Consider the following 19,300-nt stretch of genomic DNA (forward strand, 5'->3'; position numbering starts at 1 on the left):
GCTGGTGGTAGAAACACCATTGTTCATTGGTCTCCTTACCCCTGCCTCTGGGGTTAGCGGGCTCTGCGGCCGGGCCTGGTCTGGTTTGAACTGGGAGCGTGGCCTGGTGATCTGTGCGACGGATGCCCCACTCTCCTTCTTGGCGTTCCACAGCAAGTCCGCGTGGGCTGCCACCTTCCGGGGGTCGCTGAAATCCGCGTCGGACAGCAGCAGGCGTATGTCCTCGGGCAGCTGCTCCGGGAATGCCTGCTCAAACATGAGGCAGGGTTTGTGACCTCCAGCCGGGGACAGCATCTTGTTCATCAAAGCCGATGGTGGCCTGTCTCCCAAACCATCCAGGTGCAGTAAGCGGGCAGCTCGCTCGCGCCGTGAGAGTCCGAAAGTCCTTATGAGCAAGGCTTTGAATTCTGTGCATTTGCCGTCCGCTGGGGGAGACTGTATGAACTCTTCAACCTGGGCCGCTGTTTCCTGGTCGAGGAAGCTCACCACGTAATAGTAACGTGTGTCCTCTGAGGTTATCTGCCGAATGTGGAATTGGGCTTCTGCTTGCTGGAACCATAGGTGAGGTCGCAGCGTCCAGAAGCTTGGCAGTTTTAACAAAACTGCATGAACAGATGCGGCGTCATTCATCTTTGGCCCAAATATCGTTTGGACCGTCGGGGCCACCAATTGTAGCGGTGTGCTACACGCAGCGCTGAAATAACGACATGGAGTCGGTAAACTGCAGTTAAAGAAGATTTTATTCAAACTTCACGGCCTGGCTTTAAAGCCTCCCTGATCCCGCCCTCCCCGGGCGCGGATGCTGTAGGGGGCACGTACTCACAATCCCCCGCAGGCTTTTCCCTTTGTTGGTGAAGCAGACCTGGTGCCCTTTTGGGACTGGCCTTTGTGCCGGCGCGCTGGCCATTTGTGAGCCGGTTCGAGTGCGCTAGGAAGTGGGTGGCCACATTACCACCTTTATTTTGTGAATTCATGTGGAGACGTTCTGCACGTCTCTGCCAATGCAAGGCTACAATTTAAATTTATACAGTCAATCTAATCACACTAGGCCAGGCAGTCTCCAGACACTGCTTCCACAATTTACACAACATTAGCACCTATACAATTGCTCAGAGTACCAAACAAGCTGTTAGTAATGTTGCCTCTATACAACTGGTTCCTCATTGATGACATGGTCTATTGTTAGTTAGTTCAAGGAAGGTAGACCTGTTCTGCTTCCCATCACACCATCCCTATGACCCAGTCCTCAAGCTTAATTTTTCCACCAGAATATTTGATTACTCAAATCCAATCCTATGATTTAAGGTGGCTTACAGGAAACAAATCAACTATTTTATTTGCAATGTGGTTGGCATCCGTCTGTCTCGAAGGACAATGGGTGATCTCCATCATCGTCATGAGTCTGGTCAGAAGGTATGGGGATCCTGAGATGCCCAGTCATCAAGATCCAACTTCGGCCTCACCAGGTTCAAAGGTTTGGCTCCAGCTCGGCTGCAGGAGCTGCCGGTGGGAATATGACGTCCAGCCACCTTAGGGGCTCCACTCTGCACTTGCTGTCTGGGTTTACCCCCATAACCTCAAGTCTCCCGAGGCTGCCCTCAGGCAGTGGGGCTATTTAACCATAGCTGGGGATCTGGTTCATGAGCACCAGGGCATGTCCATGCACCGGCGTGCTACGTGTGCAGGGGCCAGACCTCCACCCCGTCCTCTGTAGTTCAACCTGAGTCTGAAAGGAGTTCAGTTTCCGTGTGTCGCCAGCGAGGAAGCACTACACGAGGCTTGCTGTTGGCGAGGCTGTGTGCTAGCAGGGAGAGACAACACATTCAGCATTCATTTCTGCAAGACTGCTAGCCAGCAGTGGGAGCTGGAAGTGAGAACAAGCAAGCGCTACCCGCTACACTACCACACTAGACGCATCACCACAACCATTTTGACACTTTATATGCATTAACTGTTTGCATATAATAAGACATAAAGTACTTCAAAGTGAGCAGATTGGAATAAAAAAGGAAGTGAGATAATTCCCCGTTATCTGTACATAGTTATGATCATAACCAGAAAACAGAAGTGTTAAATCCCTAAACAAACGAGCAAATCTGCAGATGCTGGAAATCCGAGCAACACACACACACACACACAATGCTGGAGGAACTCAGCAGGCCAGGCAGCATCTAGGAAAAAGAGTACAATTGACGCTTTGGGCTGAAACCCTTCAGCAGTCCTGCCAAAGAGGGTTTGGACTGAAAAGTCGACAGTATTCTTCCCCTGGATGCTGCCTGGCCTGCTGAGTTCCTCCAGCATTTTGTGTGTGTTGTTAAATCCCTAGAATAGCTCTGAACAAGAGGGTGTGCTGGAAGGAGAGGCATACAGGGGGTAAAGCTGTGAGTAGGATAGAGAATCAATCATGTTAAAGAAGTGAATTTCTGGGTTCTCTATATTCTCTTTATGCACCCTTTCGATGTTTATTATTTGATTAAGAAATGTAACTTCTAGCATCACTTGCATTTTGTTTTAAAGTACCTTTCATAGCAATTGCATGTTTTTTTAAGCAGATAAAATGCAAATTAATTTTATCTAAAATTACAAGTATTTGGAGAATCTAGAGAATTTCCAGTGCAATTGCATAATGTAAATTCATTCTCTAAGAATGAGTTCCTAACCCCTTGGTTAATGGTAAGAGTCCATGGCATAAAAAAGATTGGGAACTCCTGCTCTAAAGTAACCCTTGCTGTTGGAACTGGGTTAATAGTTTTCGTTCATGTGTACAGGTTACTTTTACTCTGGATCTGTACACATATTTTAAGTGGGGTGTATTTAGTGAGAGTACTTGGCTGGAGACAGCACTTCGGTTGCCTCTGCAAGGTTTTTCTTCCGTCTTCTGCCCTATAGTGTTGTGTCTGATCTGTGTGCATTACTGTAATGTACATTGTGCATTGTGTAGTGTGCATTGTCTGTTCAAGTACGTATGTCACATCCTTAAACCTCGCCAAATAAATGCCACCTTCTGGATCCTTGAAACATTACACCGAAAACAAAACTTACCCATGAGATAAAATTCTCTCTTGCTCAGGTGCGCTCTTAACAGTTTTGTATATCAGAGTAAGTTTTCTTGTAATGGACGGCCAAATAGATTTACCAATGTGGAAAACGTTACTTACACCATCTGAGACATTTTGCTGAATGAATGATAGTGATATAGCCCCTAAAGCACATTAAATGTTTCTTTATAATAAAATAACAACTTTGCTTGAAAAGCATTTTGGAAATAACAGTTATTGCAACATAGATCTGCAAGCATATAGATAATATAACCAAAACATTTGAGAACATCAGGTACCTATTTTAGAACATCAGCCTACTTTGAAACAAAGAGAACATTTAATACAGTGAAGGTGACATAAGTATTTTCATTGCACTGTGCCCTGTGCTCTGAGCTTTAAGAACTAAGACTGTCCTATCACTATTCTGCTACCTAAGATCAAGGTTGTGCATCCTGCAGGGAGTCGGGTTGGTGTGCTGCGTGGGTCTCATCAGCCTGAGTGAGTCACTTCTCATCATAAGCGTCTAAAATGCCTTCTCACCTGAGCAGTGGGTGTCTTTTTGCTGCTGAAATTAACATTATGACAGTGAACAGAATACACAGAGTTCCTAGCTGTTGCACAGTTATGTAAAGCATCTCTAAGTGGCTGTTAGGGATGGTTTTACTCAGTGTACAGTGATGAATTTGATCTATGTATATTTCTATAAAGCATTGTCTGTTCACTGACATTTTATGGAAGAATAACCCATTGAGGCACTTTCGGGTTAGAGCTCGCATGTGAAGAGTAGCTATTTGATTGAAACATGAACAATGGCCAACAACCTTAAAATGTGTCACATACAGACAGATTCTGGCCCGTGCCTTAAAACAAATGATATTGTTTATGGAGCAAAAAAATGTTAAAATCAATCTTTCTACTTTGTCCAGGTATCAGGTTGTGAATTAATTTCTCCATAGGAAAGCACCATAGAAACTAATTAAATGACCAATCACTATCAGGTACCCTGTTGTTTCCCCACCTTAGCGATTGCCTTTCAGTTATAATAAGGCAATTAATACGTGAATTTCTTCTTTTCATTTTCAATTTGGTTTGCAGTCATTTGGAGGGCTTGGGCAAAATGGAATGAAATCTGATACCTATCTGAAAAAGTTTACTTTTAACACAGGAATGCAGCAGATAGTGTTTTCATAAACACTGATGAGAATCTTTATCTCCATCCAATGAGAATTTCTTCCCTGTCACTATTCCTGAGACTTTGCTTCCTGCAGCTGGTACAGAAACTTATTGAAATTAGATTCATGTTTCCCGCAGAGCTGTGAACAAGCATATATAGCACTTGAACTATGGTTTACCATTGAAGTTAAAAAGAATTGGTTAATCACAAACAACTCTCTCCAGAGAAATGCTGGGATAGTAAATGAATAGATAAAGTTAGCAAAAATGTACTCTTTTCACAATCTAGCTGGCTCCTTCTCTTAATAAAATAGCAAGGTGTAGCTTTGGGTATTTCTTGGAATGATATACCTGCTAGTACAGAGGCTGTATGGGTGACTTTCATGTATCACCTTAAAAACGTACTGATAGGCATGCACACAGATAGAGGAATTTATTAATTTTATTTCCTCCACCTCTAAGATTCCTGCACATGTCAAATTATACACCTGCACAAGGCATAGGAGCAGATTCAGGCCATTTGCCCCATCAAGTTTGCCCCACCAATCTGTCATGGCTGATTTATTATCCTATCCTCAATCCTATTCTCCTGCTTCCGCATAACCTTTAACACTCCGGCTAATCAAGAGCCTATCAACCTCTGCTTCAAATATACCCAGTTACTTGGCCTTTACAGTTGTCAGTGGCAAGGAATTCCACAGATTCTCTGCCTTCTGAATGAAATTCCTCCTCATCTCTGTTCTAAATGGGCGCCCTCTGTTCTGAGGCTGTGTCCTCTGGTACCAGACTCCCTCACTTTCAGAAATATCCTCTTGACACCTACTCTTTCTACGCCTTTCAATATTCGATGGGCTTCAGTGAAATCCCCCATCATTCTTCTAACTCCACAGAGCACAAGTCCAGAGCAATCGAATACTCATCATATATTAATCATTCTTGTGAACCTCCTCTGGGCTGTTTCCAATGCTAGCTCATCTTTTTTTAGATTAGGGGCACAAAACTGCTCAGAATACTCCTGAGGGAAGGCCTGGCTTACAAGGCTGAAATGCATTTTGGCAAAAGTGGGCAGGGAAGAGCTTTATGAAGGTAAATCTGTGTGTGGAAATGGGGGACATTCAGGGATCAGAAGAGTGATGGTTCATTATAAATATCTAGTAAAGGAGAGGGAACTCTGAATGCTTGACTTCCTGGTCAAAGAGAGATGTTCAGAGTACTATAAAGCACACAACGAGCTACTGAAAGACACAGACAATTCAACACAGTGGAAAGGTGGGGAGGGATGCGGGGGGGCAGGATAAATCTAGAAAGATTAGAAAGATTAAGATTATACAGCATTTGCAGGTTAAACAAATCACAGAAAATCACAAGTACACGAAGCAAGAAGGACTAAGTAGCATGTGATCTGACTATAATTTTCTAATTGGTTAAAAGTGCAATGCCAGAGGCATGGTTTGTTGTGGATATGGTACCATTGTTTGAAATGGGAAGATGTAATAGACTAAGTACGTAACTACAGTTAGTCTGGCATTTGTAGTGACTAAATTGTTATGAGAAAAGCCTGAAGAACAAATTAACATTTAGAGAAGCACAGGTTAATTAAAGGTATACAACAATGATTTGATAAAGAATCTCATCTCTGATTAGCTTAATAGATTTTTTGAAGAGGCAATGGTGTTGATGAGCTCGGGCACCTGATATGGTATACATAGATTTTAGCAAGGCTTTTAACAAATATGGCAGATTGGTTAAGAAAAAAAATTGGGATCCAAAGGCAAATAATAAATTAAATTCAGAATTAGTTCAATAGCAGAACAACACTACCATAGGTTTTGGGGTTTTTAGTCAAAGGAGGGCTGTGTGCAGTGGATTCCACAGGGTTTAATTCTAAGCTCTTTAATTTGCAGTAAATATAAATGATTTGGGCAAATGTAGGGTCTATACTTCAGAAGTGTGCTGACACCAAAATTGGCAGTGAAGTTAAAGAGAGGGAAAAAGTTCTTGGCTACCTGAAGGTTTATGTGGACTGGGTAAAGAGGGCACAATGTGACTCGTGTAATTCAGTGCAGAAAATGAAAGTAATGAAACTGTGAAGGACAAACGAGGCAAGGTTAGCTACAGTAAATGATAGGCACTGAAAAGTGTAGATCTTGGAATGCCCATCTCAGATGTCTGAAGGTGGACAAGTTCATTAAGATGACATTTGCAATACTTGTCTTTATTGGCTGAAGCATAGAAGGGAGGATTTGATACTGCTGGAGAGAGTGCCGAGGAGATTTGAGGATGTTGTCAGGGCTTGTGAATTATTGTTATGAGGTAAGACAGCTTAGCTGGCAATGCTTTATTTGGAAACAAGGAGACTGAGAGGAGATTTAGAAGGTGTTTATAAAACAAGCCTAGCATGTAAACATGTACAGAGAGGCAAGTAACCAGGATCATAGATTTGTTAAATAGGAGATGAATTAGAAAGATGGGGGATAATGAATGGAAGTGGTTTGGAACTCAGTGCCTGAAAGAGCGGCAGATGCAAAATCCCTCCCCATATTTAAAAAAAAAATCCCAGGATGAACATTTCAAGTGGCATAGCCAAGAGCTGACAGACAGGATTATTTTTGACTAGTATGGGCATAATGGGCCAAATGGTCTTCTTTAGTGACACAAATTGCTATCATTCTATGTAATGCTTCCTGAATTTTCCCTTCATTATTGCTTTCATGAAATTTGTCCAAGTATCAATCACTTGTGAGGAATAAATCTAACATTCTTATTTTAATATCACATTACTCCTATAGAGCAAGCCTCACTTTTTCATTCTATTTCAGTCCTCCTGACTAATTTTGTGGCTTCCAGATGTGTTTTGTAATTTAGGGCTCAACAAAGATCAGGCTGCTCTGCTTGCTGCATTAAACCTACGAACACTGAGCCTGTAGAAGTTAGATTTGAGGCGAAGTCTAAAACCAAGTCTATTTTAGTAGAGCTAGAATCAGCATTCGAGACTGAGGATAAATAGTGTTTTTGCCTGTTTTTTAGTACTTCATTCTTGAAGACATTAGGTCACCCTGGTGCTACAGTTCAACATATTTTCTAAATGTTAATAACAAGGCAAAGGGAAGGCTGAATTTCCAAGCAAAAATATGTTTGTTTTTTATGGCTAACCTGTGTGGTTGTATTTGAATGCTAAGAATATGGGAGATTCTGCCTAAAGGTTCCTCTACCCCTCTCTAGTGCCAGTGGCCCAGTAATAATTGAGAAAGGGGAACCTCCCGACAGGATGAAGTCTATGTACAGGATTGCAAACCCAAGCCAGATCCACCTCACCCCTCCATCACCAACACTCCATGACCAATGAACACATATGGCAAAGTTTCTTCAGCCAAAATCAAAGACATAAATCTAGAATTTGAACACTGTTCATTGAATTCATCAGTTGGACTTCTGAAGTCATGGCATAGCCATGTAAGTTTTATTTTTTCCACTAATATTGGATGGTAGCGTTGGAGTTATTTCACCATTTCAGCTGGAACTGGATTGGGAGTGGAAAGATGCTAATCTAACATTGAGCAGGAGCTTCCAATGAGCCCCACAGATTTATGTTGGGGAATATTATGGTCAGCAACTAAGGCTTAGAAATAGATTGCCGTTTTTGCAAATGCTGCAAAGATGACGATCCCATCGTAGACGCAGGCCTGAAGAAATTGGTCTGCAAAAAAAAATAGTGACTATAAATCTCTTGAAACAAAGTACATACAGTACATATTTCAAAAGAATTGAACACCATGGAAAACTTTATTCATGACTGCATTTCCAAAAAGAAAAGTGTAGATGTAGAATGTATCCTGATTGTTGCAGTAAATCAGGTGATTATTCATATTCTTACAGTTTAAGAAGGCTGAAGTATCTGTTGACATTTTCTATTGCTTGAGATTTACTGCACAACATGTAAGATGTTAATTCTGATCTCATCTGTAATCATATGCTAATTGTAACTCATAATTGAAATTTCTTATTATCAATAAATAAAATTAAGAAAACCAAGTAGCAGGCATGATATGGACATGTATGAGCGTCAAGCACCCCTAATCAACATTTATTTCTCTTGGTGCTTGATGGGGCACTTGCTGCTGGATCAGAATCAGAATCAGAGTCAGGTTTATTATCACCGGCAGGTATCATCTCCGGGTTTGGAGGCTCCACTGTGCAGGATTGAGAGGGGCTGCAGAGGGTTGTAGACTTAGCCAGCTCCATCGTGGACACAATGCTCCCTACCATCAACATCATGTTTAAAAGATGCTGCCTCAGGAAGGTGGCATCCATCATTAAGGACCCTCACCATCCGGGACAGGCCCTCTTCTCATTGCTGCTATTAGTGAAGGAGGTACAGGAGCCTGAAGATCCAGCCTGAGTGTTTCAGGAACAGATTCTTCCCCTCCACCATCAGCATTCCGAGCCGTTCATGAATTCACACTACCTCACTGTTACTCTTTTGCACTATTGATTTATTTACAGTATTGGAACTTAATCAGTTTTATGTCTTGGCTGTACTGCTGCCACAAAACATCAAGTTTCATGAAGTATATCAGTGATAATAAACTACATTGTGATTAGCATCATTGGGAGTAGAAGTACAGCTCGGTGATCAGACTTCCCAAAGTGAGGGCATGCAATAGCAAGGTAGGCATTCTTGATGGTGGTGTAACAATGGTCCAGTGTGTTGTTTCCTCTGGTGTTGCAAGTGATCTGTTGATGGTAGTTGCTTCATGATTTTTTTCAGGCTGGCCTGGTTAAAGTCTCCCAAAATGATGGTGAAGGTGTTAGGGTGCAGTGTTTCATGCATGTTGATCCCATTACTCAGATCATCTAAAGCCTGCTTGACTTTGGCCTGAGGTGGAATGTAAACTGCTACCAAAGTGACCTCAGAGAACTCCCGTGGTAGGTAAAAAGGACGGCACTTTACTGCTAGATATTCCGGGTCTGGAGAGCAGAATTGCCACTGATATATTTGTGCACCAAGAAGAGTTGATCATGAGGGATAATCCTCCACCTCTGCTTTTGAGAGACTCTATAGATCTATCCTGGCAGTGTATAGAAAACCCGCTGATCTGGATCGCTGCATCCAGTACAGAACAAGTTAACCAGGATTCCAGGAAACAAAAGTCACACGCGGTTCTGATGTCCCTCTGATTCAGTACTCTTGCTCTGAGATCATTGATCTTATTCACCAGAGACTGCACGTTCGCCAGCAAGATAGTCGGTATAGAGAGTTTAAAACCCCATTTCCTTAAACATACTTGTAACCCCGCACTTCCTCCGAGGCGTCCTCCATCAGCACTTCCTCCGAGGCGTCCTCCATCAGCACTTCCTCCGAGGCGTCCTCCATCAGCACTTCCTCCGAGGCGTCCTCCATCAGCACTTCCGACCACAATCGGTGTTGCTTCCGTTGGTTTTACGCAGCGATAGTTTGTTTAAACACATTAAGACATCTTTGTTGACCGTACTGACCTTGGAAGCAGTTGTGCTTTTTATCTGAAACGGGAATATTTAAACACATCCTTTGAGAGTACTGCTGCTACTCGAGTGGCGTCTAGGCGCTCTGGTAGGTTGACCATTATACCAAGCACAGAGTCTGCAGAAGGACTTGGACAGATTAGGAGAACGCCCAAAGAAGTGGCAGATGGGATACGGTGTAGGGGAGTGTATGGTCATGCGTTTTGGTAGGAGGAATAAAGACAGAGACTATTTTCTAAATGGGGAGAAAATTCAGAAATCAGCTGCAAAAGAGCGTGAAGTCTTGTGCAGGATTCGCTAAAGATTAATTTGCAGGTTGAGTGGGTGGTAAGAAAAGCAAATGTAACATTAGCATTCATTTTGAAAGAAGTAGATTATAAAAACAAGGATGTAATACTGAGGCTTTATAAAGCATTGGTCAGAATGCACTTAGAGTATCGCGAGCAGTCTTAGGCCACTATCTAAGAAACGATGTGCTGGCATTGGGAGAGGAACAGAGGAGGGTCACAGAATGATACTGGGAATGAAAGGGTTAATGAATGACGAGCATTTGATTGCTCTGGGCAGGTGCCTGTTGGAACTGAGCAGAATGACTGAAGATCTTATTGACACCTGTTGAATATTGAAAGACCTGTTAGACTGGATGTGGAGAGGATGTTTCCTGTAGTGAGGGAGTCTAGGACCAGAGGGTACAGCCTCAGGATAGAAGGATATCCTTTTAGAACAGAGATGAGGAGGAACTCTCTTTAACCAGAGAGTGTGAATCTGTGGAGTTCAATGCAACAGATACCTATAGAGTCCAAGTCATTGGGTATATGTAAACTGGAGGTTGATAGGTTCTTGATTAATAAGGGTGTAAAAAGTTACTTAGAGAAGGTTGGAGAAAGGAATTGAGAGGGATAAGCCACGATGGAATGGTAGAGCAGACTCGATGGGGCAAATGACCTTATGGTCTTATGTCTGACCTGCCATGGAAGTACTTGTTCAGGTGCAGTGGTCCTCTAGTACAGCATTACTCTTGATAACCAATAACTTAAAAGCTGGTGCCTGAACCTATTATGTGCTGAAAATGGTAAATCTAGAACTTCAATAAATTAATCAACAATATATAAAACCTAATAATTTTTACAAATGTTATTTGATAAAACATCTATTTTCTTTCCCTGTTTTCCCAGTTTTCACACTATAGATGACTGAGAAGTCAACCAGATTACCTCTTCCTAGTCCTTTGCCAGAATTCCTCTTTGTGGATTCTAGGAGCTGTGTGTGAAGATTAATCAAGAACGACTCATTTTCAGGTTTTCCTGCCTTCCCAATGGGGAAAGGGCTCAGCTCCATTCAGATAGTGAGACTGAATAACATATCATGGTTTGAATCAGAAAATTATTGAAAGGGACAAATATTAAACTGTTTTTCTTTTACATAGCTCTGTATCTTCTGCCTTTAGCTTCATTACATAACCATGTAGTGAAAATCCCTTCCAAAAGCTGTTTATTAGAATGAAGAATTTCTTTGCATGGCTTATTGTCAGCTTCTTCAATATCTTTGTTCAAACTGGAGAACTGATGCCAGCAATTATTACTAAGCACAAATCCAAGGCAGAGACATCTTATCCAGTGTTAAGAGAGCACTTCACAATTGAGCAGATCTTTCCCTTTGGGGTGTGTCTGTTCATTCCCCTCTCTGGTTTTGTTTAACAGCTTAGTAAATTCAGTTTACCCGTTGATTTGTCTGTATTTATTAACGATACAAATTTGATTAATTCTAGCTTCGTCATATCAAGACACCTTTTAAAATCCTAGGAGCTCTAAATATAGGAACTGTCCAGTCATTCTGGAAGTAATGCTAATAATAACAACTAGATTACAGCACATCTGATTATTTACACAGTTCCAGACGCATAACGTTAGTGCATAGTTTGTCTGCTCTTTTGATTAGCAAGAGTCCAGCATTGAACATTTTATAATTTAGAAACATTTCACCTTGTAGGGCATTTCATGAAATCTAATATGTTCCAATGAAAGATCTTGAAATATTTTGGTTAACTTATTTCTAGTATCAAATATATAAAAGCAATTTATGTACAAAAATAACCAGGTTTTGATATAGAATTTTAGGTATAGGGGGGTTAGAGGAACAGAGGTCAAACCACGGGTTAATGTGACTCATTTGGTGGATGAATTGAACTGAAGCGTTTGTTTCTATGCTGTATTATTCTAGGACTCTAAAACTAAAGACCTCTCTTCTTGTAAAACCTTTACTAAGTAAGAAATCACAGATGCCCATTTGTAATTGGGGTTTATTCCACTACTGATTCCGTCAACCCTGATTCTATTAAAACAAAACAGGTAGATGTATGTCTGCTCAAATGTGATAGTCCACATGAGGTATTTTGTTACAGTTGGATTGATGGGAAGCAATCATGTTATAAAACAGTTCAGAATAAAATGTTTTTACTAATCATTCATTACAATTCATTTATGTTTAAAAATTACACGAAGCTGATTACAACCTAATGCTTTCCTGGTCTTAATTTTAAAAAAATATTGTTACTCTTTTCTGGAGTCACCGAGGAAACTCCATCCAGGCAGCAGAATGTAAGTGACTCCAGCATGATTCAGAGCACCCGACTTCCCCAGAAGGATCCAAACACAGACATCAAACTTCACACAGACAAATGTACACTGCCGCAGCTGACTGAACATTGTCTGAGACTATTGTAGCATTAGAGATTTTTATTGTTGCACATTTTTGCCAGAACGTGATCAATTTCTGCAGTGCTGTTTGACTGCTTAAATCACAAATTGTAATTTGTATCTGAGAAAGACAATCCTATGAGCATAATAGTTAAATAAAATGCTGGTTTTATCACTAAAATATAGCTAGTTTTCTTAGTTGAACTTGGTTAGATTATTTTATTCAATTGTTCACCCAACTTGAAAAAAATAATAATACTCTCATGACCATGTGGCTCGGCACAGCTGAAACGCCACTTATAAATTCACTAGTCACACCACTGTTGTCAGAATCTCAAATAGTGAAGAGGAGGCATACAGGCGTAAGATAGATCAGCCGGTTGATGGTTTCACAACAATCCTGCACTCAACATCAGTAAGGCCAAGGTAGATTTCAGGAAGTGAAAGTCAGAGAAGGTGCACCAGTCTTCATTGTGGGGTCAGTGGCTGAAAGAGTGAGTAGCTTTAACTTCCTGGGTATCAACATCTCAGAGGATTTATCCTGGGTCCAACAAATTGATACGATCATAAAGGAGGCTTGCCAGCGGCTATGCTTTGTTAGGAGTTTGAGGAGATTTGGTACGTTACTAACAACCCTAGCAAGTTCCTACAGATGTACCGTGGAGAAAATCCTGACTGCTTGTATCATCTCCGGGTTTGGAGGCTCCAATGCTCAGGATTGAGAGGGGCTGCAGAGGGTTGTAGACTTAGCCAGCTCCATCGTGGACACAATGCTCCCTACCATCAACGTCATGTTTAGAAGATGCTGCCTCAGGAAGGTGGCATCCATCATTAAGGACCCTCACCATCCGGGACAGGCCCTCTTCTCATTGCTGCTATTAGTGAAGGAGGTACAGGAGCCTGAAGATCCAGCCTGAGTGTTTCAGGAACAGATTCTTCCTCTCCACCATCAGCATTCCGAGCTGTTCATGAATTTACACTACCTCACTGTTCCTCTTTTGCACTATTGATTTATTTACAGTATTGGAACTTAATCAGTTTTATGTCTTGGCTGTACTGCTGCCACAAAACATCAAGTTTTATGAAGTATGTCAGTGATAATAAACTACATTGTGATTAGCATCATTGGGTTTCTTATTCTTACTCAGATATGGTTAAGGTGCCCATATGGGAAAGATAGAAAAAGAAATCGCAGGCTTGCCTCCTCTACATTGATGAGAACCGTCACAAATTGGGGGACCGCTTCATCAAGCACCTCCTCACCATCTGCCACAAGTGGGATTTTCCAGTGGCCAAACATTTTAATTCCGATTCCCATTTTCGCTCCAAAGTGCCAGTCCATTGCCCCCTCTTGTGCCAAGATGAGGCCATGCTCAGGATGGAGGAGTAACACCGTATATTCCATCTGGGTAGCCTTCAACCTGATGGCATGAACATTGATTTCTCCTTCTGGTAAACAAATTCCCATCTCCCACTTCCTTTATTCCCCACTCTGACCTTTAACTTCTTATCATCTGCCTGTTACTTTACCCCTGGGTCTGCTCCTCCTTTCTCCTACGGTCCAGATTCCTTCCGCTCCAGTCCTTGACCTTTCCCGCCCACCTAGTTTCACCTATCACCTTCCAGTTAGCCTCCTTCCCCTCCCCCCACCGTTTTATTCTGGCATCTTCCCCCTTCCTTCTCAGTCCTGAAGATGGGTCCTCGGCCTGAAACGTTGACTGTTTATTTATTTCCATTGATGCTGCCCGATCTGCTGAGTTCCTCTTGCAGTCTGTGTGTGTTCCTTTGGATTTCCAGCATCTGCAGACTTGCTTGTGTTTATGATTTGTTACTCTGGAATCTGTCACAACAGTGCATAAAGAGAGGCAGGGCTGTGCAGAGGAATTTAAACTTGACTGCTTTTGGAGAGCTATGTTAACAGGCGCATCCTGTACGCATACATTGAAAGGCACTGGTTCATAATGTGCTAAATGATTATGGTGGGACTGGTGCCCCTGCTGGCAACCTTCCCCCATCCTCTGTGAACGCCTCGAGAGAGAAGCAGAAGCAGCTGGGCCCTACAACCAGTTCAATGAAAACAATGTGAAGCACAGTGCTTCTTCAGATATGCTGTTGCCTCAAATTGTTTGGCATTTTAGGAAATATTTTAATGAAAGTATGCTATTTGTTTCCAGCAAAAGAATGTTTGATGGATTTAAAAAAAATATTCTTGTAAATTGTGGGATTCATTTTCCGGTGAGCTCAGTCTTAGAGGATATGCCAGCTTTTAATCCCAATAATTTCAATGACATGAAAATCTGATGATATTTATAATCAGCATATAATCTGCTACTAGGAAGATAATCAAATAAAAGCTTAGTTTTTCCTTGGTTTTAATTTTCTTTAACTTTTCTATCATCTTGCAGGAGAAATTGACTGCAGAGTGTGTTTTCCGGGAGCAGTTTGAAGAAAACTGGTATAATACCTACTCCTCGAATCTTTATAAGCATGCGGACACTGGAAGACGGTACTTTGTTGCATTAAACAAAGATGGAAGCCCAAGGGAAGGGACTAGGACTAAAAGGCATCAAAAATTCACTCATTTTTTACCTAGACCCGTGGACCCTGACAAAGTACCTGAACTATACAAGGATGTTTTAAGCCAAAGTTGATGAAGACAATCCTTTACTTTGGACCACTGAAAAGCAACCACTATAATGGGTTCATGTGGTGGGTTCTAAACGATTAGCTGTGTCATCACATCAGCTCTACTGTTGCCAAACTTTGTCGCATGCATTGTGTATGGAGGCTTGGATGGGACACGCTGATTTTGTACTGCACTTACAGTTTGTCCTCTCAGAGGTGAGCCTGTGCCCACTTGCTTGGTTGAAAAAAAAATGTGTAAGAGGGAGGAATATATTGAAATGCCAAGGAGAAAGATGGCCTGATGCATGCTCCAGGATGGGACACGCTTTAAATTTTTTTGATCAGTTCTATTTTGTTGTGTATCAGCATAGCTGCCATACTTTGATTCATCGGGATATGGGCTGGTGACAAAGCTCAAGCTCACACTGCATTAATAATGGCATGGAGGACGCAAGCGTACGTAAAAAGTGATTTAGATAAAAAAGAGAAACAGACAATTCCTCTACCAGCTCAATGGTACTACCCCTTAGGGCTTTAAGCAAAGACCTCTTAGTAAAGAAAACAAAAAAGTTAAATTTATTTATAGAAATTCCAAAGGCAACATTATATTTATTTTATATATTTATTTATTATATAGAGTTTATTTTTAATGAAATATGTACAGGCCAGATAGGCATTTCGGAAGCTTTAGGCTTTGTAAGTGTAAAAATGCCAGTGGCCACTATGAACCTATGGTAAGTTCATGTGAGTTAATGTAAAGGTGCATGGATATAAAAGGATTCCAGTAACCCCTCTGTTCTGAAAGTGACAATCTCATTTGTGCCCAGTCTATTGTAACACTATGAACAGCACTCATTATATTGAGGATCAGTTTTTTGACTGCTTGTTTCCTGACTGTCTCACTGTCCTCTGCCCTCTCCTCCCCGTCGATTAAAGTTAAAGTTGGGTCTTCACATTTCTCCTTTGTCTCTTTTATATCCAGTTCTGTCAGATGCAGTTTCACAGCTCTGGGCTTATCCTTCATCTCAAAAAGAAAGACAACTGTTGCTGTTGTTTGATTTATTACCAAAAGCCTGCAGTTTTATAGCAGAGTTTGGTAGTAAAATATCCCAGTCTGTATTCACAGTCCAGCGTTCTCAGGACCAGTGTTCCTTTTCTGTATTATATTCATCAAGAAATTGGAAAACTCCTTAAACTAAAAGCTGAGTAATAGACAAAAGGTTTAAAGAAAAGAAATCCTTTTTTATAATAAATATTACAACATCATTCTTAACATAGTTTTACTGAAAAAGGTCATCTTCTGGACTAGAAATGTGTGAACTTTTCTGTAGCCTTGGAGGGAATGCTGAAGATTCTTGTGTTTTTTTTTAATTCTTTGTGCAAAAACATATTTTACAGCCTTTCTGAATATTGGCTCTGAGCAACAACAACTATGCGATGCATTAGCTTGATTTTTTTTCAAGAATTCATTTCTACGGTAGTAAAAGTAACATTTAAGGGATGCAGATGATGACATTTCAAGTGATACCTGGAAGAACTTGCTGGCAATAAGGTGCCCAAGCCTTTGCCTTTGTCTGCCAAATTTAAATTGGGACAGAATTTGGGGCTTCTATTTGGCTACAGAAATGAAATTTGACAAAAAAATACCTTCAATTGAACAAGTTAATCTAAAATGTTTAAAGACTAAAATGCAACAGTGTCTTTAAAAGAAATACTTTCTTGACTTTGACAGTGCCTCTGCACTTAGACTGCACCTCTCACTTTCTTCAAAGAATATTCTTATAACCAGAGTTACAATGCAGAAGTTACAACTATTGACCATTCCTAAACTGTTTTGGACATTTATCAAGCGAAAGCATTAAAGTTCCTGAGGTAATTTTCTACTAGATCCTTGTCTGTTAACTATCTGTACATCTTCTAAAATCGTTTAAATGTTACAGCATTCCAGAGTGGTACAGTCCAAGAGATATAAGAATGAGCAAGATAGACCGTTGATGACTATGGCTCCTGGAATGTTTACCTTTCAGGTGTCTTTGGTTTTAGTGTTTGTTTAGCTATAGCTACTGGCATTACCCGTTTGATTTCCCATTAGAACACTTTATATTTATACAATGGCTTTTTCTTAGTCATATATCCCAAGGCATATCTGGGGAAATGTTATCAACAAAACTTGATCCTGAGGAATAATGAATGTGATTAGACCCCTATCAAAAAGATAGATTTTAAAGAGCATCTCATCAGAGAAAATAGAGAAGCGGAAAGATTTAGGGAGGGAATTTCAACGGTGGGGACTGATGTAGTTGAAGAACGGGACGGCATATTTTATGAGGTGCACCAGAAGCATATTGTATTTAATTTCTTTTTCTTTTCACTTCACCTATGTCTTGACACTGTTTTGCACTGAGCATCTCATATGATTGTTACCCAATCCATGGAAACGTTTGTTTTTTATGCTGCAGTTTATACAAATTGTAAGAACAATTTGATCCCTTCCTTCAGGATCTGATCAATGAATTTGCGAATAAAGTCCATATTCAACATCATATCGGCTTTTAGGGTTAATAGTTGCCAACTATTAAGTTGGCAATACTCCAACATATCATGGATTCAAATTCTTTCAGTCATTTATGAGTAAATATAACGGGGAGGGGGGAGACAAGCAGCAGGCAAGTCACACATCCAGCTGACCATCAAATGGAGTGGTTTTCTGATAATAATGCACTACAATTACAATCTGTATGCTTTGGGTCTATCTGCAACAGGTGAGGACACAGCAGGGTTAATGCAAGCCTTGTTAATTTGACCACTTGTAGGCAGTTAAATGAGTATTGCTCTGAAAAGCTCTTTTATACCAGGCTGTTCTGAGTAGTGGGAGGAATGCAAATGTTCTTTTACCTTTGGGGCTAAAGTAGTGACACAAGCTTGATGAACTAAGAGTTGTAAAAGATAATAGTAATGTATAACAAATATATTTTATTCTGAACTTTGTTGATGTATCTGCCATATCTAAGCATTTATTATATAATGCCATGGTTTGATTTCCTGAAATGTGATTGGCTGGTAGGTGTGTATTATTGCATAACACAGCACACCTAATTAAGTATGTAATTTAATTAATAAATTAATATTGGACTATCCAAGTATATCAGATGAATGAAAATGTTTAAATATGTAGGTAAGGGTCAGTTATTTCAGACAACTTGTTTAGCTTGCCACGAACCCCACTTTTCAAATGCACTTACTTAAACAGAATGTGATTTTTAGCGGATTCAAAATGAAACTGCATTTTGTTTAAATCCAGTTTTCATCTCCTCATTTCTGACTTTATAGTATTTGCTTATCTTCATATACCCTACAAGTTAGTAGACCTTACATTCTTTATGCCATCACTTAACATTATCCAAGACTGACTTGTGAAGTAGGATTCAAGGAGAGCTGTGGGCTTTGCATTTACTTTTAGCGTGGTCTTCCACCTAGTCCCTTAACTGCGAAGGCAACTGACCAACACAGGTGGTTTGAAGCCATTGTGGCTTGGCAATGTTCATCTGTACGGAGAAGAGTTGAGATTGTTACCACTCTTGTTATTGGCTGGGGTTTCTCATAAATGCAGCATTCTTTTCCCTGTTGAAGATCTGACTTTGAAGTGAACTTCTGTGAACTTGGTCAAAAAAATACCAAAATATGCAAATCCAGATGTTAAAGTCACTTTTCAACATTTCAATGCATTATTCAAACTCAATAATTTGATGTACTTCGGTCTTTTTTTCCCGGGTAATATCCAGCTCTGCCTCTCTATTCTGATCTTGTGCTCACAATTATTGAAATTATAATTTGCTGGTGGCCCATCCAATGATCTTTATTTCCTGTGGGAAAACCAATTCTGCCTTTTCTATACAATACACCCTATAAGACTCTAAGCTATGCAGGAAACTATTAATATATACCTTGGTGAACAATGGCATCAGAACATTGAGAAACTGAATTGTTCCTTCCATCTTTGGATATTGTGAATTAAAAATACTTCTTGTTCTCAGTTTTGTCCATTTGAGGGTGAAAGGTGGTATTTCAAATGAATCTCTTGCAAAAGCCATATCAGAGGAAACGAGAATTGATGGTAAAAATTGAAGTAAAGGTAAGGAGGTAGTGAAGCCATGGGCTGGGTATTTAAAACTTGAAGCACCAAGGATCTGGGATTTACAGCAGATTCGTGAGGAGAGACAGAATAGATGAGAGGGAGTTCTACAAGTATAGGATATACACAAC

General features: G+C 40.6%; 1 protein-coding gene across 3 annotated transcripts in view; it reads left to right on the plus strand.

Moving 5' to 3' along the window:
- The window catches only part of LOC140726836 (fibroblast growth factor 9), a 66,854-nt gene extending 50,864 nt beyond the window's left edge, over positions 1–15,990 (plus strand). For all 3 annotated transcript variants that reach the window (XM_073043712.1, XM_073043713.1, XM_073043714.1), the window contains exon 4: positions 14,818–15,990. In XM_073043712.1, coding sequence (XP_072899813.1) covers positions 14,818–15,063 — 246 coding nt within the window. In that variant the 3' untranslated portion in view covers positions 15,064–15,990. The remainder of the gene's footprint in view (positions 1–14,817) is intronic.
- Positions 15,991–19,300: the final 3,310 nt, after the last annotated feature.

Source organism: Hemitrygon akajei, chromosome 4 (genome assembly GCF_048418815.1).
Source record: "Hemitrygon akajei chromosome 4, sHemAka1.3, whole genome shotgun sequence".
NCBI lineage: Eukaryota > Metazoa > Chordata > Chondrichthyes > Myliobatiformes > Dasyatidae > Hemitrygon > Hemitrygon akajei.